General features: G+C 36.4%; 2 protein-coding genes and 1 non-coding gene across 3 annotated transcripts; 2 read left to right on the top strand and 1 right to left on the bottom strand.

Annotated features, from left to right (window-relative positions):
- Window positions 1-1,975: 1,975 nt before the first annotated feature.
- LOC130408358 (microtubule-associated protein futsch) lies at window positions 1,976-15,492 on the bottom strand. The gene is made up of 12 exons (XM_056731847.1): window positions 15,291-15,492; window positions 12,491-12,540; window positions 12,312-12,415; window positions 12,154-12,228; window positions 11,935-12,078; window positions 11,704-11,781; window positions 11,389-11,540; window positions 11,084-11,138; window positions 10,928-11,005; window positions 10,546-10,657; window positions 7,239-10,239; window positions 1,976-3,917 (listed from the first exon to the last, which is right to left on the bottom strand). Exons 1-11 carry the CDS (start codon window positions 15,386-15,388, stop codon window positions 7,247-7,249), a joined length of 3,939 nt encoding a protein of 1,312 aa, XP_056587825.1. The 5' UTR covers window positions 15,389-15,492; the 3' UTR covers window positions 1,976-3,917; window positions 7,239-7,246.
- On the top strand, window positions 15,088-15,159 carry trnam-cau (transfer RNA methionine (anticodon CAU)). The gene has a single exon. It is a non-coding gene; the product is annotated as a tRNA-Met (tRNA).
- A 335-nt stretch (window positions 15,493-15,827) lies between the features above and the next one.
- On the top strand, window positions 15,828-23,541 carry dnajc21 (DnaJ heat shock protein family (Hsp40) member C21). Its single transcript, XM_056731214.1, has 12 exons — window positions 15,828-16,216; window positions 16,394-16,487; window positions 16,712-16,835; window positions 17,257-17,385; window positions 19,095-19,399; window positions 20,258-20,433; window positions 20,626-20,704; window positions 20,916-21,074; window positions 21,522-21,570; window positions 21,665-21,828; window positions 21,917-21,995; window positions 22,961-23,541. Exons 1-12 carry the CDS (start codon window positions 16,120-16,122, stop codon window positions 23,117-23,119), a joined length of 1,614 nt encoding a protein of 537 aa, XP_056587192.1. The 5' UTR covers window positions 15,828-16,119; the 3' UTR covers window positions 23,120-23,541.
- Window positions 23,542-23,940: the final 399 nt, after the last annotated feature.

Genomic DNA, 23,940 nt, shown 5'->3' with positions numbered 1-23,940 from the left:
TACAGTATAATATAGCATATGCGACACAGGACCACAAAATCAATCATGCGGGTATATTTGTAGCAATACTCAACAATAAGGTAAAAAATGATCACATTTTCTTTTATACCAAAAAAAAGAAGATTCATGGAACATGATCTTTACTCAATACCCTAGAAACACGCCTACAAACTTGGCATGCTGTCCACTTTTTTGAGAATCAAGTTTGGTATATATGTAAAGCATAGAATTTCAGGTTCACCTACTCCCACAACGTCATAACAGCAATAAATCAATAAAGATCGTTAAAACAAGAAAAGTTTCTTCTTCTCTAGAATAAGTTTCTTCTTACCGCCTCTGAAGGACATCTTTAACGACAATTTTCTCAATATTTAGATGTTTTGCACCTTCAGATTCCAGATTCAGAATAGTTGTATCTCGGCTAAATATCCTTTCCTAACAAACCATACATCAAGCTTATTTATAAAGCTTTTAGATGATGTATAAATAAAATAAAAAAATATGGCCCTATAAGAATGGTTTTGTGGTCCAGTGTCGCACATATCACTATTAAAACAGTATATTTAACTTTGTACAAAATTACACCATGATATCCAAAAGGCTTCTTGGAATTACATGAAAATTTTAATCGGCAACTCGGAATGTGAGAAACTTTCTCAGGAGATGTCACAATCTCAAAGGGTATTGTGGGATTGTGGAGAAAGCATGCTTGCACGCTACTCAGTTACAGCGTGTTGAAATTGTGAGTGAAATTTATTCAAATGTGTTTTGGACACAAATTGGACTCAAATTTACACATTTTACTCTCCTAAGAATTGTTGAATTTGATAATGTTGTCCATTTTTTTATCCTTGCATAAAATGGAAAAATGTGCAACCTTTCTATATATGTAAATATTGACCTGTAGACTGTATTGTGGTAAGAATTTGCTTGCTTGAGTGTCATGCTCTCCAGGGGAATTGTGGGATTGCAAATATAGCATTCTCGCACGCCACAAAACCGTGCATTGCCAGTGACGTTTTATCCAAAAATGTCTGGTAAGATTCTCTTGCTTCAGAAATGGTACGAAGTGTGTACTCACAACAATCATTTTTTAACTGTTAACAAAATTTTGTTTTATATCATAAGAAAATGTACCTTCATTGTTAGTTTTGTTTCCAAAATCTTCACACCATAGGACTTTTTGGTTTATTTGTCAACAAATAAATAAACTTAATTGTTAGTTACTATGTAAGATAAGTGGCTCATTTGGTCGACTTGTCTCACGTCTTGGACACTGTAAATGTTTTATGTAATAAAGTGAGGCAACAATATTACGCATAGTATTTTGTGTTTTTAAGCCTTACTTTTACTCCATGGATTGAACCAAATTAATGAGTCCCACCCTGACACTGTTTACTACACACCTGTATAAGGATTAGTTCATCATAACAGATTTCTTTTACAGTCGTAAAGGTATGGTACAATTAGAAAAACAGCCTGTTGAATTGCATGCTTCAAAATAATATCAGTCATAAAACTAAATTTTAATTAAAGAGTACATATTACGAGATCTTGTAAATGACATTTCGTGCATGTACAATGTTGCCGTGTGTGAATGTAACCAGTCTGCCAAGAAAGTTTTTGGCTTAGAAAAAGAGAGTCGTCCCCAGTTTGATTTCGCCAACCGCCGCAGATTTACATTACTTCATATAGTCCCCGCCTATGTTTTGCTTGGCCTGCCTGCGTAAACTTCACTCTTCTCCTCCAAACACTGTAGCTGTGGTAAACCAATCACAGCAGACTAGATCATCTGCCCAATCAGATCAGAGTAGGATATCAGAAAGGAGGGGATTAGACGGATGATTCGCCGAACAAATCATTTGAGAGTCAGTCAAGAATTAAGGCCTATTATAACAAAATAATAGTGTTTTTACACCTTGTATGTACATAAACTTGTTGTTGGACAATACAAAAACCAAAATAGGACCTTAAATATAAAGGACTATTTACTCTTTATTGTAAGAATCTTTGACATGAAGAAGTAGGGGAAAATACCACCAAAGCGTAAAACATGGCCTGTCAGCTGTCAAATTTCACCTTATCGCCATCCTCTTGAAACCTAACATGTCCAAATTCTGTTTTCAGGAAATGAAAAAAAAACTTTATATTTGTTAAATGATTAAATACTGTGATGTCAAAGTTGACAAGCACAATTTTTATTGGTTAAATATTTGCAAAACCAGGTGACAACCATAAAGAGTGACTAACAATTAAAGATTTATGAAAAAAAAAATCACAGAGGATGTTTGAGAAGAACAGCAATGCTACGAGATTTGAGAACAATGACATGCAGACGTAAATAAACAGGCATATATAAAGGTTCATTTCATTGGTGAATTGTAAATTTAAAGCCTCTACTTAGTATAGCACCAAATAAAAATTGCTGATAACAGTCAATTGTTTATGAACATAATGCACTGGCACAAAGTGTCTCCTATCCGACTGTCTTTGATTGACAGCTCCACTATCCTTTAATCCTTAGCAATGCACAAAATATCACATCAGATTAATAGGCTATGGGTGTGTCTCATTTCGCAAAGCTGTATCCTCCAGAGGTCTCATTCGAAGGCTGCTACAGTGCTACGTCATCATGTCGCGTTTTTATAAAAAAATCAGGTTGTACTCTCAAAAACCCACAATTCTGTGCGTCGGCCAACGTCTGTTATTTGAATAAATGCCAGCAGCTGCACATTCAAATATGTGGTGTTTAAATGTTAACAGTTTACAATTCGTGTCACGTTTTTTTAATCTTAGCAGGCAATATGCAGTAAATAGGTTTACAAGTGTTGAGTGGTTTTTAAACGTTTAGAAACAGTAAGTAAATAAGAAGACATTTGTAAATTTGTTTAACTCTTTTGGGATTGTTTAGGGTAGAAACAAACCAACTTTTTACCTCTTAAATCATGTAGAAACCATTTTAATTCATTTGACAGGTGTGCGAGTGCAACGTGGTACTTCCTGTTTCCTTTTCTGCCAGTATGTCCTACGAAGGATGTTTTGTTTAATTCTAAATAGAGAATCCTCCATATACCCCATCCTTTAAAAGACGATACCTACAGTATGTAGGACACAAGGACAAAGCCTTACGAAAGGATACACAGTTTATGTGCACAAGGATAGCGACAAACTTTAGCAGTTTCCTGTTTGCTCTCGCACCACGCAAAATGTCAGTCTTTACATGATATCTTCAAGATTTGACAAAAATAAGCATCTATGATATACATCTCATGGCTCCAACAAGGAAGCGGGTTAAAGGATTTAAGATCTATATCCACAACTACAATGATAAATAGTTTAATCTTATAGATAAATAAAATGTTCAATTTATTACTAGCTCAGCTTTGAAACAAAGTTACTGTTTCCTTCCAGCAAGTTTAAAAATAATTCAAAAAAAGTTATGTAACAGAGATCTTCTAATATAATTAACATAATTTCATCTGTAAATTGGTGCAATTATGTATAAAGCAATGACTTTGCATTCTTCCACCATCTGAGACTATGAAAAGTAACATACCGGAGGTGAGAAAGACAACGCTGCTATCACTAGCCCTGCATTTCCTTCCACTCCTTCCAGTTAAGACAGTAATTACTGCCAATCAAAACCTGAAGCATTGTGTTCTTTAATGGAATGGTTTGTACTGGAATAATAACACCTACCAATTATCTGTGATTTCCTTGCCCACCTATACGAGAAACATTTGTTTTCTTATAACTCATGATGTCATTGGGTGTTCTGCAGTTAGGCGAAAATCTTTGTTAAAAGTTCATTCAGAATGGGATTTGGAGTCCTGCACCGCTTAAAAAAACTGCTGTCACTATAAGTAATGTAGACTTCGTAAGCATCTGTTTTCTCATTGATCAGGTCGCTGGTACATCTGCAAAAAAAAATACATTAAAGATTAATATAAACAACAGTTCAAAGGCACAGTGAATTGACATTGGTAATCAAGGTGCACAGTGAAACTGACGCGTTTTCTAGCTAAATTTAAACAACTGGGTTCGCTCATAAATTACCCAACCATGGGTTGAAACAACAAATGTTTCTTTACATACATAATAACTAAACTGACAAGTTTCAGTGAAGCGTTTAATTATAGTTGCGTAAACTTTTGTTTTTCGAATACCATAAAATATTCCTAGAAGCTGATAGATATTACAAAAGAAAACACACCTGTCTCTATACAGCCTCAGGATCTGTAAAGAGTAAAACATATTTGGGAGCAGCTCACGCTTTCCTAGACAATTAAAAACACGGAGCTCATCAGAAAACGCTCTCTGCCTGTGAATCGTTTAGCGTTTGAGTTTGTTGACGTCTTCTGAGGGCGAGGTTTAATTACAAAGAATCACGTAATGATGATTAAATTATCTTGATTTAGTTATTAAAAATTTCTTGTATTCTGTCTTCATCTCTTTTTCCTTATCATTTTATATATTTAGGATAAAAAAAATGTTATATACTGTAGCTTCAGCAAAATTTGCAATCGTTTAATTTGTCCTGGAGGCTAATTTCCATACACTCCAAAAGTGATGACTGCTAACATCTTTGCCCTTTTATCAAACGTATTATTATCGATGTTTACATGTCAGTTTCTGTATGCATGTTGCTTATTGTGCTTGGGATGTAAACCGAAACTCAGCTTTGAAAAGAATTACTGAGAATGATTTCTCATGCATGCACAATAAGAAGTTTTTTTGATTGAAATATTACAAAATATTCATATTAAAACATACAAAATATGAATATCTGATAATACTGTAGTCAATGTATGCTTTATTCTCGGTAAGGTTTTTGTGTTTCTATGGATTGTTTTGCATATTCAAATAAAACCTATAAGCTGTTAGTTGTTTTGTACCATCCTTTTGTAAAGTAACCAAGTTTAGTGTTTTGTGCTATACTGCTTATTTAATGCTTTACAAAGATTAAAGGATTCAAATCTAACAAGAGCTGCAAGCAGCACCACAGGGCCAAGCCCCCGAAGGTGCGCAACCATCGTAGCACAGAGCCAAGAGAGCATAAAAGGGCATAAACGGAAGGCACATGAAAAATGGCCAGTTCAGGAAGAACAGGCAAAAACAAAGCATGGGCGTATTACGTAGTATTTCTGTGCTCAATACACTCCCCCAGCGATCGCAAAGGTTTCGTAAAGTTCTGTGTTTTGCTGACAATGTGCTACCGTTCAGTCCACCCCTCCCCCCGCTGCTTGATTTCGGAAGGAATCGTACAGCTGTATCTATCTTTTATAAATGTGATCAAACTAAATACTCTTCGAAGATACAATGTATGCAATACTACTATAAAGGTATTCAAGATTAGTATGAGATTGACAGGAACAGTGTTAGTGCCACTTTAACAGTAGGTGAGAATTAAATCAAATTGGTGACGTCATCCACAAGTACAACAAACACACTATATGGGATTCAAACCAACGACCTCTAAGACACCAGGTTTGTGGTTCAGCAAACTGCACCACTGAGCTTGTACAAAGTGTCAGAGATCCTGAGGAGACGTGTGAGAGCTGCAAGTAGGGACACGAGTCATTCAGCATAGGTGCAGTACAGACCCAAAACAACAGAAGTTCAATTTACACGGAAAACAGGTAACGCAAGTGAGCATAAAGTCACTGACCACATTTCCTATATTAATTTACCACATGTCATTACATTAAAGTTATTCTATTATGTGAAAAAGACAATGTCAAAGGCACGGTTGACTTTGAAAGAGGTAAGAACAGCCACAGCACAGACTCTATACAAAAACACCCAACACACTCTACACTGGATTTATGCGGCGACCTCTTGTACCCGAAACTCACAGTTTATCTGGTTGTGCCACACAGTTGTCATGCTTGATCCTCGATCCTAAAGAGAGCTTAAATATTTTAAATATTGACATGAGCCACCCCATAGGGATTGAATGAGTACGTAGAGCAGAAATAACAGAAATACTTCGTATTTGAGAAACAGAGGAATAGGTGATAAACAGAGGAATAGGTGGGAATGAACTCAAGAAGACCATTTTGCATAGCGGTGCAGAATAGTTCAATACGAGTTCATACACATCATGTGTTTTAAAAGATATCACAATGTCTGACAAATTTCAAAATGGCGGAGGGGCAGATTATCTTATAGTGACATAATCGTACTAACCTGATCTGCCACGGCACGAGGAAAACACCAAGATCACAAATTTCTTAGAAATATTAAAAAAATTATGAGCAAAAATAGCAATTTTTCAAATCTCACGACCCATAGTTGGCGCTGTTCCCCCTTTTGGCAAAGACCCCCAGTCCTAGGTGTTGATGAAGCGTACAAAGTCTCGTGCCAACAGATTGAAGAATGGCCGAGATAAAGCCTCCAATACATTGTCTCTGCAGCTCAGTCCAAAGATAGTCTGAGCAAGTTTTCATGACAATCAGCCACAATTTCTTGGAACCGTAGTAAAAAAACGCGATAATGTACTTTTCAAGATGGCCGCTACTGTATTGGGTGGGGTCTTAATGTTACATGCGATGAGCGGTGGTGGGGCATGACATGTGCCTAATAGAATTACAGTGGATCAATGGGATCAAAAGTTACAGCTGTTGAAAAGTGCATGTTTGAACTTATGGTGGCGCTATAGACTGAGTGCTAGAGACCCCATAATTGGTCACATGACTATTAAGGACCGCCACTACGAGGGTGCCAAATCTCTCGTCTACTAAGCACTTAACAGCCTGGCTCCTATCTAAAACTCCTTCAAAAATACACTCCCACTCGCAGATCATCTTTTGCACTTAATCTTGTTCTTCCTGGACCACGCACAGCTATGGGTTCTCGAGCTTTCAGTTACGCAGCTCCCTACCTTTGGAATTCGTTACGGCAAGATGTTAAAGTAGTTAAAATTTCAAATGTTTTTAAATCTCGTCTTAAAACATACTTTTTAAGCAGGCCATGTTTATATCTACCGTGTATTAATTGTTTTTATTTGATGACTGTTGCTATTGTTGCTGTACGGTGTCCTTGAGTGTCAGTAAGTAGTATGTAGTAGTAGAAACAATAGTAGCCATAACTCCTCCGGGGCTGGGCCTCAAATGAATGTGCAAACTATTTCCTCCAGACATCACATTTGGCTACTACGCTAGTGATGCATTGTCGGATTTATTTGATATTCCTGTTCTGAAAATGCTCAAATAAAAAAATATTGTATTAATACCCACCTTCCTTATTATTCAAGTCCCTCCTCCCCATCACATTGCCCAAGACTGGCTTGATGTTCAGATATGGCTGTTAAAGCGTTCACCTCTGAACCCGAGCTGTTCTTTGAGGGGGAGTGTAAGGATTCCTGACTGAATGATACTGCTGTTAAAGAGTCACTTGTCACTTTGGGGTCTTCTTGATGGCTCAGATCTGACTTGTCCTGAATTGAGTCTGTTGAGAGTATCTGTTGCTCATTTTCTTTATGATTTGGTATACTTTTAGCTAGATTTATGTATTGACTAGGCCTGACAGCGGAGGATTCTGGGGAGAGTGGTGCATGCTGGGAGAAAAGTGTTTCTGCGCAGGGTTTATGCTCATTCTGTTTGTCTGCATTGGATGGACCCTTCTCATCTGTTTTAATGAATGGTATACTTCTTTCTTTCTTCTCGTTCAGTTGATCACTGGTCCTCTTCACTCCTTCTTCATCTGTTTTGTCATGAATCATTATAATCTCAGAATCAGATTCTCCCTTTAACACAGTCAAATTTTCTGTTATGGTAAAGTCCTTACGTGGCTTTTCTTCATTCTCTTGGTTCATTAAAGCCTCTTCATATACCTCCTGAAAGTCGTCTTTATCTTTTCCGTCACTATCACAGTTTTCAACAGTTTTCTGTTCATTCTCAAGTTCCTCCATAATTTTTTCATCTTGATATTTTTTGCTCTCAGTTTCCCCCATAGTTCTTATATCTGGATATTTTACGTGTTCAGTTTCATTCTTAATTTTCTCTTCTTGACCTTTTTCGCTTCTAGATACTTCCATAATTTTCTCATCTTGATCTTGTACATACTTAGATTCCACCTCAATTTTCTGTTCTTGATATTTTTCAGTGTCAGATTCTTCTGTAATTTTCTCTACTTGACATTTTTCACTTTTAGTTTCTTCCCTAATCTTCTCATCTTTAGATTTTTCCATCTCAAATTCTTGTAGAATGTCCACTTCTTGATCTTTTTCACTTTCAGATTCATCCATAATTGTTTCATTTTGAGCTTTTACGTTCTCAGATTCCTCCACAATCTTCTCATTTTTATATTCTTCAATGTCAGCTTCTTCTGTCATTTTCTCTTCTTGACATTTATCTCTTTCAGATTCTTCTATAGTTCTCTCATCTTGATCTTTAATTTTCTTTAATTCCCCCTCAATTTTCTGTTCTTGACATTTTTTATCATTAGATTTTTCAATAATTTTCTTGTCTTCGTATTTGTCACACTCAAATTCTTGTAGAATTTTCACTTCTTGATATTTTTCACTTTCAGATTCTTCCATAATTGTTTCATCTAGTTCTTGTACATTCTCAGATTGTTCCTCAATTTTCTCATCTTGATATTTTTCACTCTGAGATTCTTCCATTATTTTCTCATCTTGATCTTTTACGTTCTCAGATTCCTCCGCAATTTTCTCATTTTTATATTCTTCAATGTCAGCTTCTTCTATAATTTTCTCTTCGTGACATTTATCTCTTTCAGATTCTTCCATAGTTCTTTCATCTTGATCTTTTATTTTCTTAAATTCCCCCTCAATTTTCTGTTCTTGATATTTTTCATCGTTAGATTTTTCCATAATTTTCTCATCTTTGTATTTGTCACACTCAAATTCTTGTAGACTTTTCACTTCTTGATATTTTTTACAGTCTTCCACAATTTTCTCTTCTTGACATTTTTCGCTTTTAGATTCTTCCATCATTTTCTCTTCTTGATCTTTGACATTCTCAGACGCCTCCACAATTCTTTTATCTTGATATTTTTCATTAGCATCCTCCACAATTTTCTCTTCTTTACATTTTTCGCTTTCAGATTCTTCGATGATTTCCCCATCTTGATATTTCCTGCTCTCAGAATCCTCCATAATTGTCTCATTTGGTTCTTTTCCGTTCTCTGATTCCTCCATAGTTTTATTAGCATTTACTTTTTCACATTCTTTCATAATTTCCCCACATTGTATTTTTTCTGTCTGGGATTTGTCAATGATTTTTTCATCTTGTATATATACACTCTCAGTCTCCTCCAAAATATTCTCATCATCATGTTTTTCACTGTCATGTTTTTCCATATTCTTCCTATCTGGTTCCTCCTGTCCTGCATTCATCTCCTCTCTATTTTCTCTCAATTCACCTTCTTTCCCTTCTTCCACCACCTCATTTTCCTCTTCTCGGATCTCTCTCACTGACTCCTCATGAATCCATTCCTTCTCAACCATCTCTCTGTCCTCTCCTTCAATCTCTTGCTCAATCTCTTCCTCCTCAACCATAGATCTAACAGAAGCCGATGCAGGAAAATCTCTGTGTGATTCCAGATCCTTTAATGTTCGTGGGGAGAAAGGCAGAATGGGAAGTGGTCTAGAGGGAGGTTGAGGTAGGAGACATGGTGTAACCAGTGAAACAGGAGAAGATTGAGAAGGAGAGGACGTCAGAGCATCTGAGACACTCTGACAAGACAGATTCACATCAGGTTGGGTTTGCATAGAAGCTTCGGAAATGTCCTCAAATGGTTTTGGTGAAAACTCCAATTGAGAAAGAGACGAAGAAAGTTCATCCGTTGGTTTTACTTCATCTAAGATCCGGTTATCTAATCTGAGCTCTTCTTTGGTTGGTGGTGGAGGATAAAAGACAAGACTGTCTAATATGGCAGTGATGTTTTTTTTTATTTCGGATTCAGCATTCATTGAATCTGATGGTTTTGCTTGGAGCTGCAGAATAGAGGGTGGCATAGCGTCAGCAGCAACTTTATTAACCATTGCACAATCTTGAGTAATCTTTTGCTTCGAGATGGTAGGTGATACCATTTCTGGACTGTGCGGTGAAGAAGGAAACATGAGAGTTGGGCTTTTGGATGTTGGAGTCGATGGGAGGTACGGTGATGCCGCTCTTGATCTATAAGGAGATGGAGGAGTGAAAGATGAAGGCTGATTGAAAATGAAGATATTGTCCGTCTGACTACGATGAAGACGTCTGTAAGGACTCCTGACTGTGAAATAGAAGACAGAAAAGAGAAACATGTGGAAAAAAATACAAAGTTTGTGACAACTAGAAATACAATTTAAATGAAACATTTGTTATAAAGATATCTATATATCAAATTGTGGCAAAAGGTAATTTTTTTATTCAAATATGTTATTAAAGACGCTTGTATTCACGTTGCATAGTTGTTCATGAAGCTCAACTTTTATTTCACACTTCAAGGCCAAGGAGAATGGCCACAAAATATTATTTGAATAACTACATTCATTTTAGTGCCTTTACACAATGACTTTGAAAATTGTTTTCCATTTACCTGGATATGGTGAGCTGGGTTGGGAATCTGAGTTGACAAATGAAGGCGAAGACAGTTGTCTGAAGAACTCTCTTGGATTTGTGGTTTGCTGGGACACTAGAGCTGCTGCCTCCTGCAGGCCATAAAAGGTATTACAACCATTGAGGAAACGGGCTGACCAGGCAGATTTAGGGAAATTTACTATAACAACAAATTATGTCTGCTTATCCATTATCCATAATGGGGCAATTTACAATGACTGAATTAAGAATGACTTAATATCAGTTTGGCTTGGTTTAACTGTCTGGTTTAACTGGATTGCAGGTAAATAAGATAACTGCAAACAAAAGCAGGGAAACTTTGGAGAAATAAGCAAATTAGGTATACGTGTTTCACAACTTACAGCAGCTTTTTCTTCAGATTCAGAGCGTAAGTATCTATCTCTTGCTTCCTTGTCTTCTCGTTCTCTTTCCTGGTGCTTCTGTTGTGTACAGACTATATATTACATGTGCACGCTTGGATTATAAACACAATCATTTGTCAATGATGTTCCCCTTACCCATTTTATTCTCTCCTGCTTGCGTTCCTCTGCCTCCATTTGCGATTGTATTCTCCTATAAAAAGTATTACTAATCAAATGTTTGGACTTCTTTGTGATCTAATAACCTCAGATGCCTTGTGCACAATTTTTTTTTTATTCTTTATGTAATTAATACTTTTATTAACCTGTATTCTAAAATGTGGAAAATAGTAATTATAATGATAAGATAATAATGTCTATTTAACTTTAGACAAGTAGAGTATTTATGAACATACATCATTATATAAAGTGTGTTTGTGTATTTATAAGCGTGTTTAATTGACCTCTGCTCTGTGATCTTCTGTTCTCTTTCCATCATCTTCTTCTTTCGCTCCATTGCTTCTCTCCTCTCCTGGTGCAGTCTCTCTATCTCTCTCTGTCTCCTGTCTTCTGCTGCCCTCTGCTGTTCCTCTTTCTTTCTTTCATCCTCCTCTCTCTGGAACATATACAGTGTTTAGTCCAAAGTTCAGTCCCTTCTGGACTTATCTTTAAATGTAGACGTAAGCTTTATAATACTTTTATAAATTATTATTGTCACCCTACAGCAGTTAGACAATGTCAATAATGAAAAGAATAATGAACAAAACGGGATTTTGTACCTCTGCTTGTGTCCAGAAAGATTCTCTTTGGATTCTTAGGGTCTCCGCTGCTGCGATTGTTCGCTTGTAATTTGTGCCCTGCAAGTCATTTATAGTGCATTCTTAATAATTAATAGTGTTAATTACAATTTAATTGTTTTGAATATTATAACGACATATAATGGCGTCCTTCTACAAAACGACTTAATGCTGTCCCTTATGTCGAGATATTGAATTGTCATGCTCTTGTACCACAGTCTCCTCTCTTTCTTCTCGCCGGAGGCCCGGTCTCTGTCTCGGCCTCTGCATCACCATCGCAGCCTTACTGGCCAGAGCACACATCCTTTCTTCTGTCATTTCATCCAAAGTGTGTGCAGGAAGAAAGATTTGAACTTCCTGTGGATTCATAGAGTGTCACCTGACTGCAGTTTAGCCTGTTGTTTATTAAAAAAACAATTAAAGGAGATTTACCCTGAAGAATGCCCTTATCGCTGGCAGGTGACTGGCACACTCAGCTCTGCGATATTCATCCACCTCAATTCCTACCTGAAAGACCACAAACCGGTTTAGGTGAAAGAGATCAACAGCACTGCTTTAACCAGGAAAATGAAAGTGAAGGATAAACTAACCCATAATATCATGACGATGAGGGATTGATTTGTGCCCACCCTGCACATCCCATAAAAAGAGCCTCTGGGGTGTAGCTTAGTCATCAGCTCTTTCAATCCACCTGCTATAAATTGAAAAGAATAAAGCTCAAAACCATGAATTATTATTATGGCCTTACAACATGTGTTAGTGGTCTTACCTCCAGAATCAGCCAGTTTGAGCCTTATTCCATCGTAAGCAAACAAAGCCCTGCAGGTGGAGAAAACAACCACGTGGAATTATAAACTTTACTGCAATTTGTAAAGAATAAATGTAGAAACTCCATTTAGCAACAAAGACAAATTTATCTCAAATGCAAATACGTTTTGTTCTAAAATCTGGGTGGTGGCCCAAGTAAACAAACCAACTATTGTTTTCTGGTCTCTACATTCCCCCCTTTCCATGTAGCCTAAATCTATGAGATGGTTTTGCCTGTTTTATTATTACCCTGACAAAAATAGTAGGGCTGTTTTAGAAAAGTACTAATGTTCAATGTTTCCACTTGACTTCTGTAATCATTCAATATTTCTCTTTTATTCATAATATTGTTTCTCTATTAATTTAAATGCAAACAGCATAACCTGTTAACTGTCGGAGCCCTTTTTGAGCGTACACATTGAAACACATGTTGGAACTAAAATGAAGGTGACTCATGAATTCTGTGGAATACAGACTTACGGGTTTGCAAAAAGGAAAGTAGCTGTTTATTGCTAAAAAAAATCACACACACACACAGAAAAAGTAAAGGTATGTTGTTAGGTTTGTTGTTAATAATACATAAAAAAGTTTATGTTTTTCTTTGATTAAAAATACACTAAAAAAATACGGGTCTATAAAAAAAGATTCCATTACTCTCCCTACATAAATTATTTAAAAAAACAAAAACCACCAAAAAATATGTATTCAAGAGTCTTAGACCTTTCCAATGATATATAGTTTGTCATGATTCGATTAGAAATTACATGCACAGTATTGATGCAAACGTAGGTGTCCCGTATACGGAACAGGTGACAGTAAACAGGCTTTAGTTGAAAAAAAAGTTTTCAGATCCCCATGGCCTTCTGTAATTTGCTCACACCCATTTACAAAAGAGCTGTTTTCCCACATTCTGAGACCATGGCGTGTTTGCAATATTAACCTGGATGCTTTTCTAAAATGATCCATGTATCTCAAAGAAATACAGATATCTTAATGTGACTGCTGCAAATCTGAATTTAGTAAATTATGTTTTGGCAACATAATAAAAGTAAAGCTTCCAGACAAATAGTTTTTAGTAATCTAAACGGTTTTGCTGATATCTTGAGCTGATGTCTTGAAACATGATATTTTTAACTTACATTAGCACCTTGGGAGTTATTGTGTTTATGGAAAACTGCATTTGGGAATGTCATGAATGAACATAGATTTTTTTATCTAACGCTTTACCATAAATGCATTCATACGTTCAAGTTCATGTGCAGTTGGGAGAACAAGGAAGTTACCGGAACAGGAAGGTTATGGAGATAATCACGCTTCCAGCTTTTTCTTCAGTGTTTAGGCTAGCCTCTTGACAAACTGTCTGTCATATTTACTATTTATTTTTATGGCTTAATATTAATATTAAATTCTTATCTCTAATAGCCAAACACACCCCAAGATTTAACTACACAATTCATTTAGTACACGTTTTAATGATTTAATAAGCCTTTGGGATTCAAATCCCCTGACAACAATAATAATGCGGATGTACTGCTCTAACAGTGGCAGTAGGTCAGTAAAAAGATCTCTTATCTGTAACAAAGTGACCAAATAAGGTCAAACTGGTCACACAAATTACATACTTCTTAAAATCTTGTGTACAGCAACATTCTTTCTTCTCCAAAGTGCATCCCGTGTGACATTTTCCCATTTTAAAACATTTCCTGTGACAACAGCCGGCAACAACAGGAACTGCTCTGCTTATTCTTATGTCTACACTTTAGCCTCCAGCATAGTAAAACAATTACTGACACACTCGACTACTGCGTTCGACAGATGCTGTCAGGACACACACACACATACACTTCCTTGCTTTATTGAAAGCAGTCATTGTGGTATACTTTGTCATATGTGGTGCCCTTGCAGATAAACATGATAATTAAGATAATGGGGTATTTACAGAGGAAATGGAGAGGGGAAGAGATAATTTAGATAAGACAGACATTCTGAAATATAATATCAGATCAGAAATTCCAAAGCAAAGGAGAAATTTAAAATGTACTCTTCGCAATTATTTGTATTAAATCAAAATTCTTTTTAGGTTTAAAAATGATATACAGCCTATGTATATTTGTATGTATATACTTTATATGTGTTTCTTTGTGTGTGTGTGCGTATACAGTATAAATACTCAAAACATTGTCATCTTTCCACAATATAAGTACAGTGAATGATCTCACATGACTCGATGTTCCCTTCATATATAGATACTTTTATGTTACTTCTCTATTCTATTTATTAAGGTATTTTTTATATTTGGTTATTTAAACCTCCACCAAAACTATTTGTGCTTTGCATCTTTTTTCCTCCTTGAAACATGTTTGCACAACTGTTTTTGTCCATGACAAATGTCACTTAAATTGAAATTTCAATTGACATCTGTTCAATTGAATTCTCTTCTAGGGAATGACAACACGTGCATCGTGTTTTGTCTAGTTTTCATCGTCATTAATTATTAATACAAGCAAAATAGAGGGAACGAAAACAAGTACATATAATATTGAATCGTTGACGTCAGATAGCAGAGTGGCGCAGCGGAAGCGTGCTGGGCCCATAACCCAGAGGTCGATGGATCGAAACCATCCTCTGCTAGTTTTTATTCAATATTACATTATTATGCATATACTGTCAAATCCATAAACGTAAATGTATTCGAATTAGTATCGTCGTGCGTAAATATATCATTTTATTAAGCAATCTATAATAATAAAAAAATGCCATACCAGTTTGTAGAGGAGCGTGGGTTCAATATATCTTCTTTTGCTGTTAGCAGAGACAAACCGTACGTATCCAAATTAATTTCTCTCATTGATTTCATCATGACGTTAGTTTACAATTTAGCATTCAAAAAAATACAGTGCAAAAACTTTTTCATACGACAGATCTCGTTATGGCAGCAGGCTGTCCTCCTAACATTAAAATAGCTGGCACTTGTCAATTGTATGCAAACTCGTAGGAAGTTTAGGGGAAAAAAATTAAGCCACTCCTGCTCGGAATAAATAGCGGTTTTCATTGTTTCAAAGGCAGATGAATCCCACCCCTTCTATATAAAACAATATAAAAAATAATTTGTCCTTATTGTCAATTGCTACTTGGTTAAAGCAGCCCAAGAAAAAATAAGAGAATTTATCAAATATTTTTTAGTATTAAGTAACATAACGCGAAACATGTATAACCTAGATACAGAATACAGACGCTTCATCTGTCAAAAGTCTCGGCCAATAGTATTACTCCTAGTTTGTGACGTCATCCACGCGCGCCGCCAATTCACCGGCTTCACTCGTAACTGCTTCAAACCAGAGAAATATGTCTACTATTTAAGAAATTGATGAATAAATCAGACTATCGGCTGCATAGTAAGCTAGCGTTTTAGAGGCAGATTCATATCAGGTTACGGTTGTTGTATTTTTCGTTTTGTAGTCCACGTGGGCTGCATTTGTCCATGACACTGTGCGCCAAAGCGACGCAGATTTGTTTGTGTTCTAGTTATTATCAGTGGTGAAGCTCCAAATACAGCAGCTTTGTGTAGTTCTGCGAAATCTTAGAACCAGAATGAAGTGTCACTACGAGGTGTTGGATGTTGAAAGAGACGCGACGGACGACGATCTCAAAAAGGCCTATCGAAAACTAGCCTTGAAATGGCACCCAGGTATCAGAATTATGTTGATCTGTAACGTTATTCATATTTGGCAGTGTCTCTATTTGATATTTCGGGCCCTTTCGAAATGTGCCAAAATTATCTCTCAAGTTATGTGTATGTACAGTGATGATGTTTATATCAGTTTAATGTAGAAATGATGTAAGGTTGAGTGTCATCTGATTCCAGACAAGAACCTTGACAACGCAGACGAGGCAGCAGAGCGGTTTAAGCTGATTCAGGCTGCATATGATGTTCTGAGTGATCCTCAAGAAAGAGCCTGGTATGTGTTCTATGTTGTTATTCTTTATTTAAAAGTATTTATAGCCATTGCGGCTGGTATCATTTTTGTGGTACGCTTGGAAAATATAAAATAATAAAAATACTTGCTCTACACCTTTATCTATAATGTGTGACAGTGATTGGTTCCGTGGTTTGTCTTGTATTCCACATAAGTGGCTATTGCTAGGATATATTGACTTTAATGTGGTTATGTTTGTTTATAAGGTATGATAACCACAGAGATGCACTGCTCAAAGGTGGGGTCGGTGGAGACTACCGGGATGACAGTATTGATCTTTTGCAGTACTTCACTGTCACCTGCTACTCTGGTTATGGAGATGATGAGCAGGTGAATATTTACATTTTGTACAGTCTCGTTTTTTCTTTAGTTGGCCAGAAGCTTAAAGTTCCATTTACACTGTGTGTTCTTGCATTTTATCTGTGTTTTTTAATCGAGTCTGAGGTCTGTTTTTTTTAAAGATTATTTTATCCAACATTTTAGCTTTTTCCGGAAGGTATTGTCATAGCTCTTTAACTCTCTAATGTACATCTTTCATGATGAAAAAAATGATAAACTTGAAAGATGTTACCTGACTTGACAAAGTTGATGGAATGATGCACCACTAGGGGGCAGCAGACGTTCATGTTAACATGTGTTCTTTTAATATGATTGCTTTATAACTGATGATTTGCGAAAGGACATTTTATATTTTAAAAGTACAACGCTTTACTTTCCTTGACTTTCCTCTCTTTTCGTTTTTCCTTTGTAGGGCTTTCATACTGTGTACAGAAACCTTTTTGAATCTATAGCAAAGGAAGAGATTGAGCACAGTAAAGATGTGGAAGATGATGAAGACGATTTTCCGTCCTTTGGAGATTCACAGAGCGACTACGACACTGTATGTACTGTACTCGCACTTATTCGTCACAAGATTTTATTTCGTCACCAGATATTTAACCTAAGTTACAACACTGATCATTGATTCATAGAATTTCCAGGCCTATCATTTACTGAGATCCTGTTTGATACATTTAGAATCAGAAAGAGCTTTATTGCCAAGTATGTTTGCACATACAAGGAATTTGTTTTGGTGACAGGAGCATCCAGTACACAGAATAAGCAACAACACACAGACCATCAAACAATACAAAAAACAGTTACACAGATGATTTAAATAAGGGCCTATGGGTATAAAAATTAAGAAATACAATACAGTAAGCATAAGAGTAAAGCTATAGAGAGTAAAGTTATGTGTGTATGTAAATATGTACAAGTAAAAAATAGAATAGACTATTTCAGTAAAAGGTATGAGTTATATACAGCAAGATGAAATATAATTTACAGAAAAAGTTGTATAAAAAATAGATAGTGTATTATCTGAAGGATATTGAAGATTGCACTTTGTTATTATTGCACAGAGTTAATTGCACATAAGAAGTCTTGCACGTAAGAAATTTAAAAAAAAATAAATTAACTGTTCAAGAGGTAGATGGCCTGAGGGAAGAAGCTATTTTTGTGTCTGGTTGTTTTGGTGCTCAGTGCTCTTTAGCGCCGACCAGACGGCAGCATTGTGAAGAGATGATGGCTTGGATGTGAGAGGTCCAGGGTGATTTTCTGAGCCCTTTTCCTCACTCTGGATGTATACAGTTCTTGGAGGGTGGGCACCAATGATCTTCTCAGCAGTCCGAACCGTCTTCTGTAGTCTTCTGTAGTCCTCTGTAGTCTTCTATACACTTGTAATTAGTTTGCTGGTCACATAGAGAAACAATGTAAGAGGTGAAAATTGTTGTCGTCATGACTGCTTGTAAAGTTGGAGGATGGAGATTGTTGTTTGCACCAGTTGATCTCCAGATGTTGTATGTAGACAGTTGGTTTGCTTGTAAGAGAGATGGGAGAATAAAGTAAAGGCTCTTGGGTTCATTTTATGTATGAAGTATGTACTAGGTCACTGGTTCACCCGCAGGGCATGGAAAAAAAACAGAGCAAATCTTGGGCAAAACCGAGGTGTGTTTGTTGTTTGTTAGACAGCAGTTGTACAATTAAAATGGAGAATATGAGTTTCAAGAGGTTGGAGAACTTTGTTTACCTGAAATCAACATTTCTCATGGGGTCACTGGCGTTTTAGACCTCAGATCCCAATGGAACACAAGAGCTTCCATATCCATAAATAAATACTTTTCTGAACAACCTAGTGTTTTTTTGTTGTTGTTTTTAAGCATTTTTTCAGGTAAGGTAAAAACATGTGCTTTAGGTTTTAGCGAACAAGCGTCCAACCCAAGATTCATCCCACTTCAGATAGAGTGTTTAGACGATAAGTAGGCAGGTGAACCGGGGACAAGGGGCCTCCTTAATCTTGTCAGCAGAAGGATAAATATGGTCATTTGAAAATTGTCAAAAACATAATTTAAAATGACGTATTGTTTCATTATTTTTTGAACTCGCTATGACTGACCATAGAAATGAACACACAGCTCTGTAGGAAAACACCTTGCAGTACCTCAAAACCAACATCTTGGCATCTTGGTATCATCCTTTGTGCTAACAAGCCTCAGCATCTTCAGAAAATGTATGCGTTCTATTTAATCATATATGTTCTTATTCTCTTAGGCGGTCCACTTGTTTTACGGCTTTTGGCAGAGTTTCTGCACACGCAAAAACTTTGCATGGAAAGAAGAATACGACACACGGCAGGCGACTAACCGTTGGGAGAAGAGAGCAATGGAGAAAGAGAACAAGAAAACCCGGGACAAGGCCAGAAAGGAACACAGCGAACTTGTACGCCAACTAGTGGCCTTCGTCCGCAAGCGCGACAAGCGAGTTCAGGCTCATAAGAAACTTGTGGAGGAGCAAAACGCAGAGAAGGCCAAGAAAGTAGAAGAACTGAGGAGGAAACAGAAGCTCAGTCAGGCCAAGTGAGTCGAAAGATCGTCCTGCTTCTCCTTCATGTACTCATTCATTGTGTTATGGTACATTATGTATGCTTTTATTTAGTTTTACTTCTAAAATCATATTTTGAAAATTATTTTTGAAGAGTTTTTGTATTTTTTTAATTTATTTATGCTTGTCACAAACCCAAAACTAGCAACGTTTCTATGCTTTTAAACCGTGAATAACACTTCCAATATCCTTAAATAAACTCAATTTTTGATATATTTGCATAGGCATTTAAAGGTGCTATGTGTAATATTTAGGAGGATCTATTGACATTAATGCAATATAATAGGCATAACTATGTCTTCAGAGGTGTTTAAAGACCTTACATAATGAAACTTTATGTTTTTATTACAATAGCATGAGCAACTTCTATCTACATACACCACAGGTCCCTTTACATGGAATACACCATGTTGTTTCTACAGTAGCCCCAAACGGATCTACAGAGCGTGTTTTGTAAATACGTTATCTTCTTTGGCAAAGTATAAAAACGTGACGACATCGCCAAGTGAAAGGGATTGTCAAGGGGTGGAGTGAGCTGTTGGTTGCAATTCGGAGCTTCAAAAAAACTCCACATTGCTCCTTTAAGTTATGTAAAGTGTCATTAACAATATTTTTCAAACTAATTCGTTTATTCAGTCAGGAAGTGAAACAATATCTATTTTGTGAGAGTAATTTAGCAGTTTTTATATAGCACCAGTAAGGCTTCACTCCCACCACGACCAACAATTTTGTCATGTGCAATTTTTTGTTTGCGTTTCAAAGAATATTGAAATGTTAAAATGAAAATAATATAATTACCCATCATTAAATAAATGCGTGTGTGTTGTATTGAGGTTGGCGGAAGATTATAAGGAGCAGAAGTGGGCTGCCATGTCTGAGCTTGAGAAGGAACTGCAGCAGATGGAAGCTCAGTATGATCAACAGTTTGGAGATGTTTCAGAGAGTGAAGAAGAGGAGGACGTGGAGGCAGGTGAAGATGGGCTGGAGGGGCAAGATACAGAGAATGGAGGTGAGTTGTGATGTCAAGAACACATACAAACACATGTATGAGTGGATTCTGGGTAGAGGAGGTTAGATGTTCAGGGGTTCCCACCCTTCTGAATTACGTTGCATTAATAAGGAGATTAACCATATAAGATCTAAAGATAGATGTTATTAGTGAGATGTGAACGGCATCTAACGTCTGCTTGGCTTTTGTCAGATGCTGCCGTAGAGATGGACGATTACTATGACGATCTGTATTGCCCTGCCTGTGACAAATCCTTTAAATCTGATAAAGCGTGAGTCATCATCTACACACCTGCTGTAAAAATCTCCATGATGCTTTTAAGGAAAAAATATATCTAAACCCATTAACCTTTATTATAACCTCAAATTCAACAATGTAAACAAGCATTAATTAAGTCACAAAAGGTTTATTTTGTTATTATGGGATGTTAAATGAAGCTTTTTCTTCATTAAATGTGAATGACGTTTTTACTCTCATTTCAGCATGAAGAACCACGAGAAGTCTAAGAAGCACAGAGAGATGGTGGCATTGCTACGGCAACAGCTGGAGGAGGATGATAAATCACTGGGTCAGAACTCCGCAGACAGAGACGAAGACGAGGAGGATGAGGAAGATGAAGTCAATGACACGCCGAGACAAAAGTAAAGCATGCATATTTAATTTTTTATTTACACAATTGTGAGCCCAGCAGTGCATTGTTTTGATCCTACTTCTCGTACCTGACTCATTCAAGTACTTATGAGTTACAAAAATATTGGCACTGCATTTGCATTCTTAATAAGAGCATTATTTGCATAAATTATGACTTCCTAATATATGCACGCCTGATATTTAAAATTTTACAGAGAACAAAAATCTTACGGCAAAAAAGTAGGACAGCCATGTAATAGTGTCATTATTTTGTTAACTCAGTATTTTATACTATTATAGGTATTTAAAATCGTCAAACCTTATTATCATAATTTTCTTTTTTCCTTCACATAAAACAAGTCCTGGAACATTTATTTGAGTTGATTACTTGTCTCTTTAAAAATGGCATTTGCATTTTATGTGGATGTTCCTATTCAAATTAATCTATTTTATTGCAGATTGTCTAAAAGGCAAAAGAGGAAAAAGCGGCAACAAAGAACAGTAAATGTAAGTGCACTTTGAATGTAACCCTAGAGTTAGTTAAAAAACATTTAGTTTTTATTCAATCAAACTATCATATATTTTTTATGTGGTTTTATAGAATCTCCCCGAAGAGCCAGAAGGTCAAAGTCCAATCCCACAGTCCACAGAGGAGGGCCCATCTCCCGAGTCAGATTCAGGCAACAACAAGGACGCCCCTGTTCCCTCTGAGGACGCAGATGAGAATCCAAAACCAGAGGGATGTGAACCCACAACTCAAAAAAGGTGTCTCTCACATGCCTGTTTTAGAATTGACCAGTTTTAGTATGCACGTAAAATACAACTAAACTCATACATTGGGTTAATTTTACAGCTCTGCGAAGACAAAAGCAAAGAAAGGCGGGAAAGACTCGAACAACAAAGCTCACGGGGTTGCTGAAGTTAAGCAAGAGGTGTGTACTTGTGTAAGCGTGTGTGTACAGAGGCAAACGGCCGCTGCCTGTACAGCTGCAGGGTTTTATTATCTGACAGTCATCTAGAACTACATGTTGACGAAAATGTGATTTTAGATAACAACTGTGTGTTTGTACCTCAACTTGAGGTCTCGAGGGGTTGACACATGTACAAAGGGTGAAGATTTTCTTTACCTTTACTGCTGTTAAATCGTGCTGAAACAAACAGCTCCAGGCCAAATAAATATATATATACAGCGACATACAGAGGTGAAATTGCTTTCATAATATGAAGTATGGTTGCGTTGGGTTCACATTTCACTATGTCATCTATGAACATGATTGAACATTGATATTTCATCGACACTGAAGATCAAGATGAAAAACTCCAATCGTTCCATGTTTCTTTACAATGTTATCAAGCTACGCCTTTTTGTTTTAAATATGTGACCTCTAGTGGCGAAAACAACATGCTGCACCTTAAAATGTTCTGCAATTATTGAGTTATGCATTGTAAAATCTAAAACAATGGTTTAATGACATCTTTAACAGTTCGCCCAGAAATGAAAATTCTGTCTTAATTTACTCACCCTTAAGTTTTTCCAAATATGTACAAAAGTTTTTGTATATGATGAACACAGAGAAAGATATTTGGAGAAATGCTTGTTGCCAAACAGTTAAACAAACTATATTAGGAACAATTGCTTTGTTCTGTTGAACACAAAAGAAGATATTTTGAAGTATGTTGCAAAGCAAACCGTTTTGGGGCACTTTTAATATTTATTCTATTATAGTAGTCTTATTATAGCATTCTTCCAAATATCTTTCTCTGTGTTCATCAAAACAAAGAAATGTATACACAACTCAAAGGGTGAGTGAATGATGACAGAATTTTTGGGTTAACAGTTTTGTAAATAAGCCTATTAACGTAAATGTCTTGAATTCATTTTCTTTATACATTATAGAAGGAAGTCAATCTACGCTGCGTCACATGTCAGTATGAATTCCCAACCAGAAACAAACTTTTCGATCACCTGAAGACCACGGGTCACTCCACTGCGCTCTCCTCCAACAACGCTGCCCAAACAAGCAGGAAAAAGAAGGAAACAAGGAAGAACAGATGATCGGGAGCAAAACTAGACTGAAGCTCCTCCAGACTACATTTTCTTCCATGAAAACCTCTACTGAACATTGTTGTAGAGAGGTGTTTCTGTCCATACAGGAGTGGATTTGTGCCCTGTGGGCTGAACTATATTGTAATGCACCGTTTGCCCAAAGATTTCTTCATAACAGACATATATTCATTCAGATCATAACTACGGCATTCAGAGGTTTGCTGGTACTTCTGAGCCATCGACTTTATGTAAATTAGATTTGGACAGACTTACTCCTTGTTTTTAGAGAATTAAGAATGATTTTCTTGCTGCTGAAGTTGGCGTGTTTTATTCCACATGTTTGTGTCATTTCATAGTAAACAATCTAGATTGGACATAACCTGCAAAGAAACGGTGTGAGAAATAAAATTCCACAGTATGTGCTCAACATATTTTTAGGTTTACTGGAAATGTTTTGGAAAATGGCCTTGTTTACTTGGAGTGAAACGCATAACACGTTTATTATTATTAGGTTCTTTAGATCAATGTTCTTGAAATGGGTAAACCTAAACATTCAAATATTTGTTTTTACTGTACAAAATGTGTTCTGGGTCAGGTGAAATATGAAAAAGCTTTGTGTTATGCAAAACATTACCAAGGGCTTTCCAGGAAAGGATTGCATAAAAAATAAAACGACAGATGTTTATTTAATTAACAGTTTCTCTCTTTGCACGACAAATATCCTTGATGTATTATCTTTACATCATGATTTAGGGTCCAACGGATTTAATTCAAAGCTGACCATGCCTTAAAGGGACAGGTCACCCAAATATAAAAATTCCGTCATGATT

The sequence above is a fragment of the Triplophysa dalaica genome, chromosome 19 (assembly GCF_015846415.1).
Source record: "Triplophysa dalaica isolate WHDGS20190420 chromosome 19, ASM1584641v1, whole genome shotgun sequence".
Taxonomy (NCBI): Eukaryota; Metazoa; Chordata; class Actinopteri; order Cypriniformes; family Nemacheilidae; genus Triplophysa; species Triplophysa dalaica.
Note: the sequence above shows the minus strand (reverse complement) of the source record. Positions and strands in the feature narration are given on the sequence as shown.

What these genes read in the sequence shown, in the direction of transcription:
- LOC130408358 (XM_056731847.1), bottom strand. Translation starts at nt 15,388, where the DNA reads ATGATGAAATCAATGAGAGAAATTAATTTGGATACGTACGGTTTGTCT. An exon ending in AAGAAAGAGAGGAGACTGTG is followed by an intron (nt 11,782 to 11,934) that starts GTACAAGAGCAT and finishes AATGACTTGCAG; the next exon opens with GGCACAAATTACAAGCGAAC. An exon ending in ACCCAGCTCACCATATCCAG is followed by an intron (nt 10,240 to 10,545) that starts GTAAATGGAAAA and finishes TCTATTTCACAG; the next exon opens with TCAGGAGTCCTTACAGACGT.
- dnajc21 (XM_056731214.1), top strand. Translation starts at nt 16,120, where the DNA reads ATGAAGTGTCACTACGAGGTGTTGGATGTTGAAAGAGACGCGACGGAC. An exon ending in CACAGAGCGACTACGACACT is followed by an intron (nt 17,386 to 19,094) that starts GTATGTACTGTA and finishes TTATTCTCTTAG; the next exon opens with GCGGTCCACTTGTTTTACGG. An exon ending in GAACCCACAACTCAAAAAAG is followed by an intron (nt 21,829 to 21,916) that starts GTGTCTCTCACA and finishes TTAATTTTACAG; the next exon opens with CTCTGCGAAGACAAAAGCAA.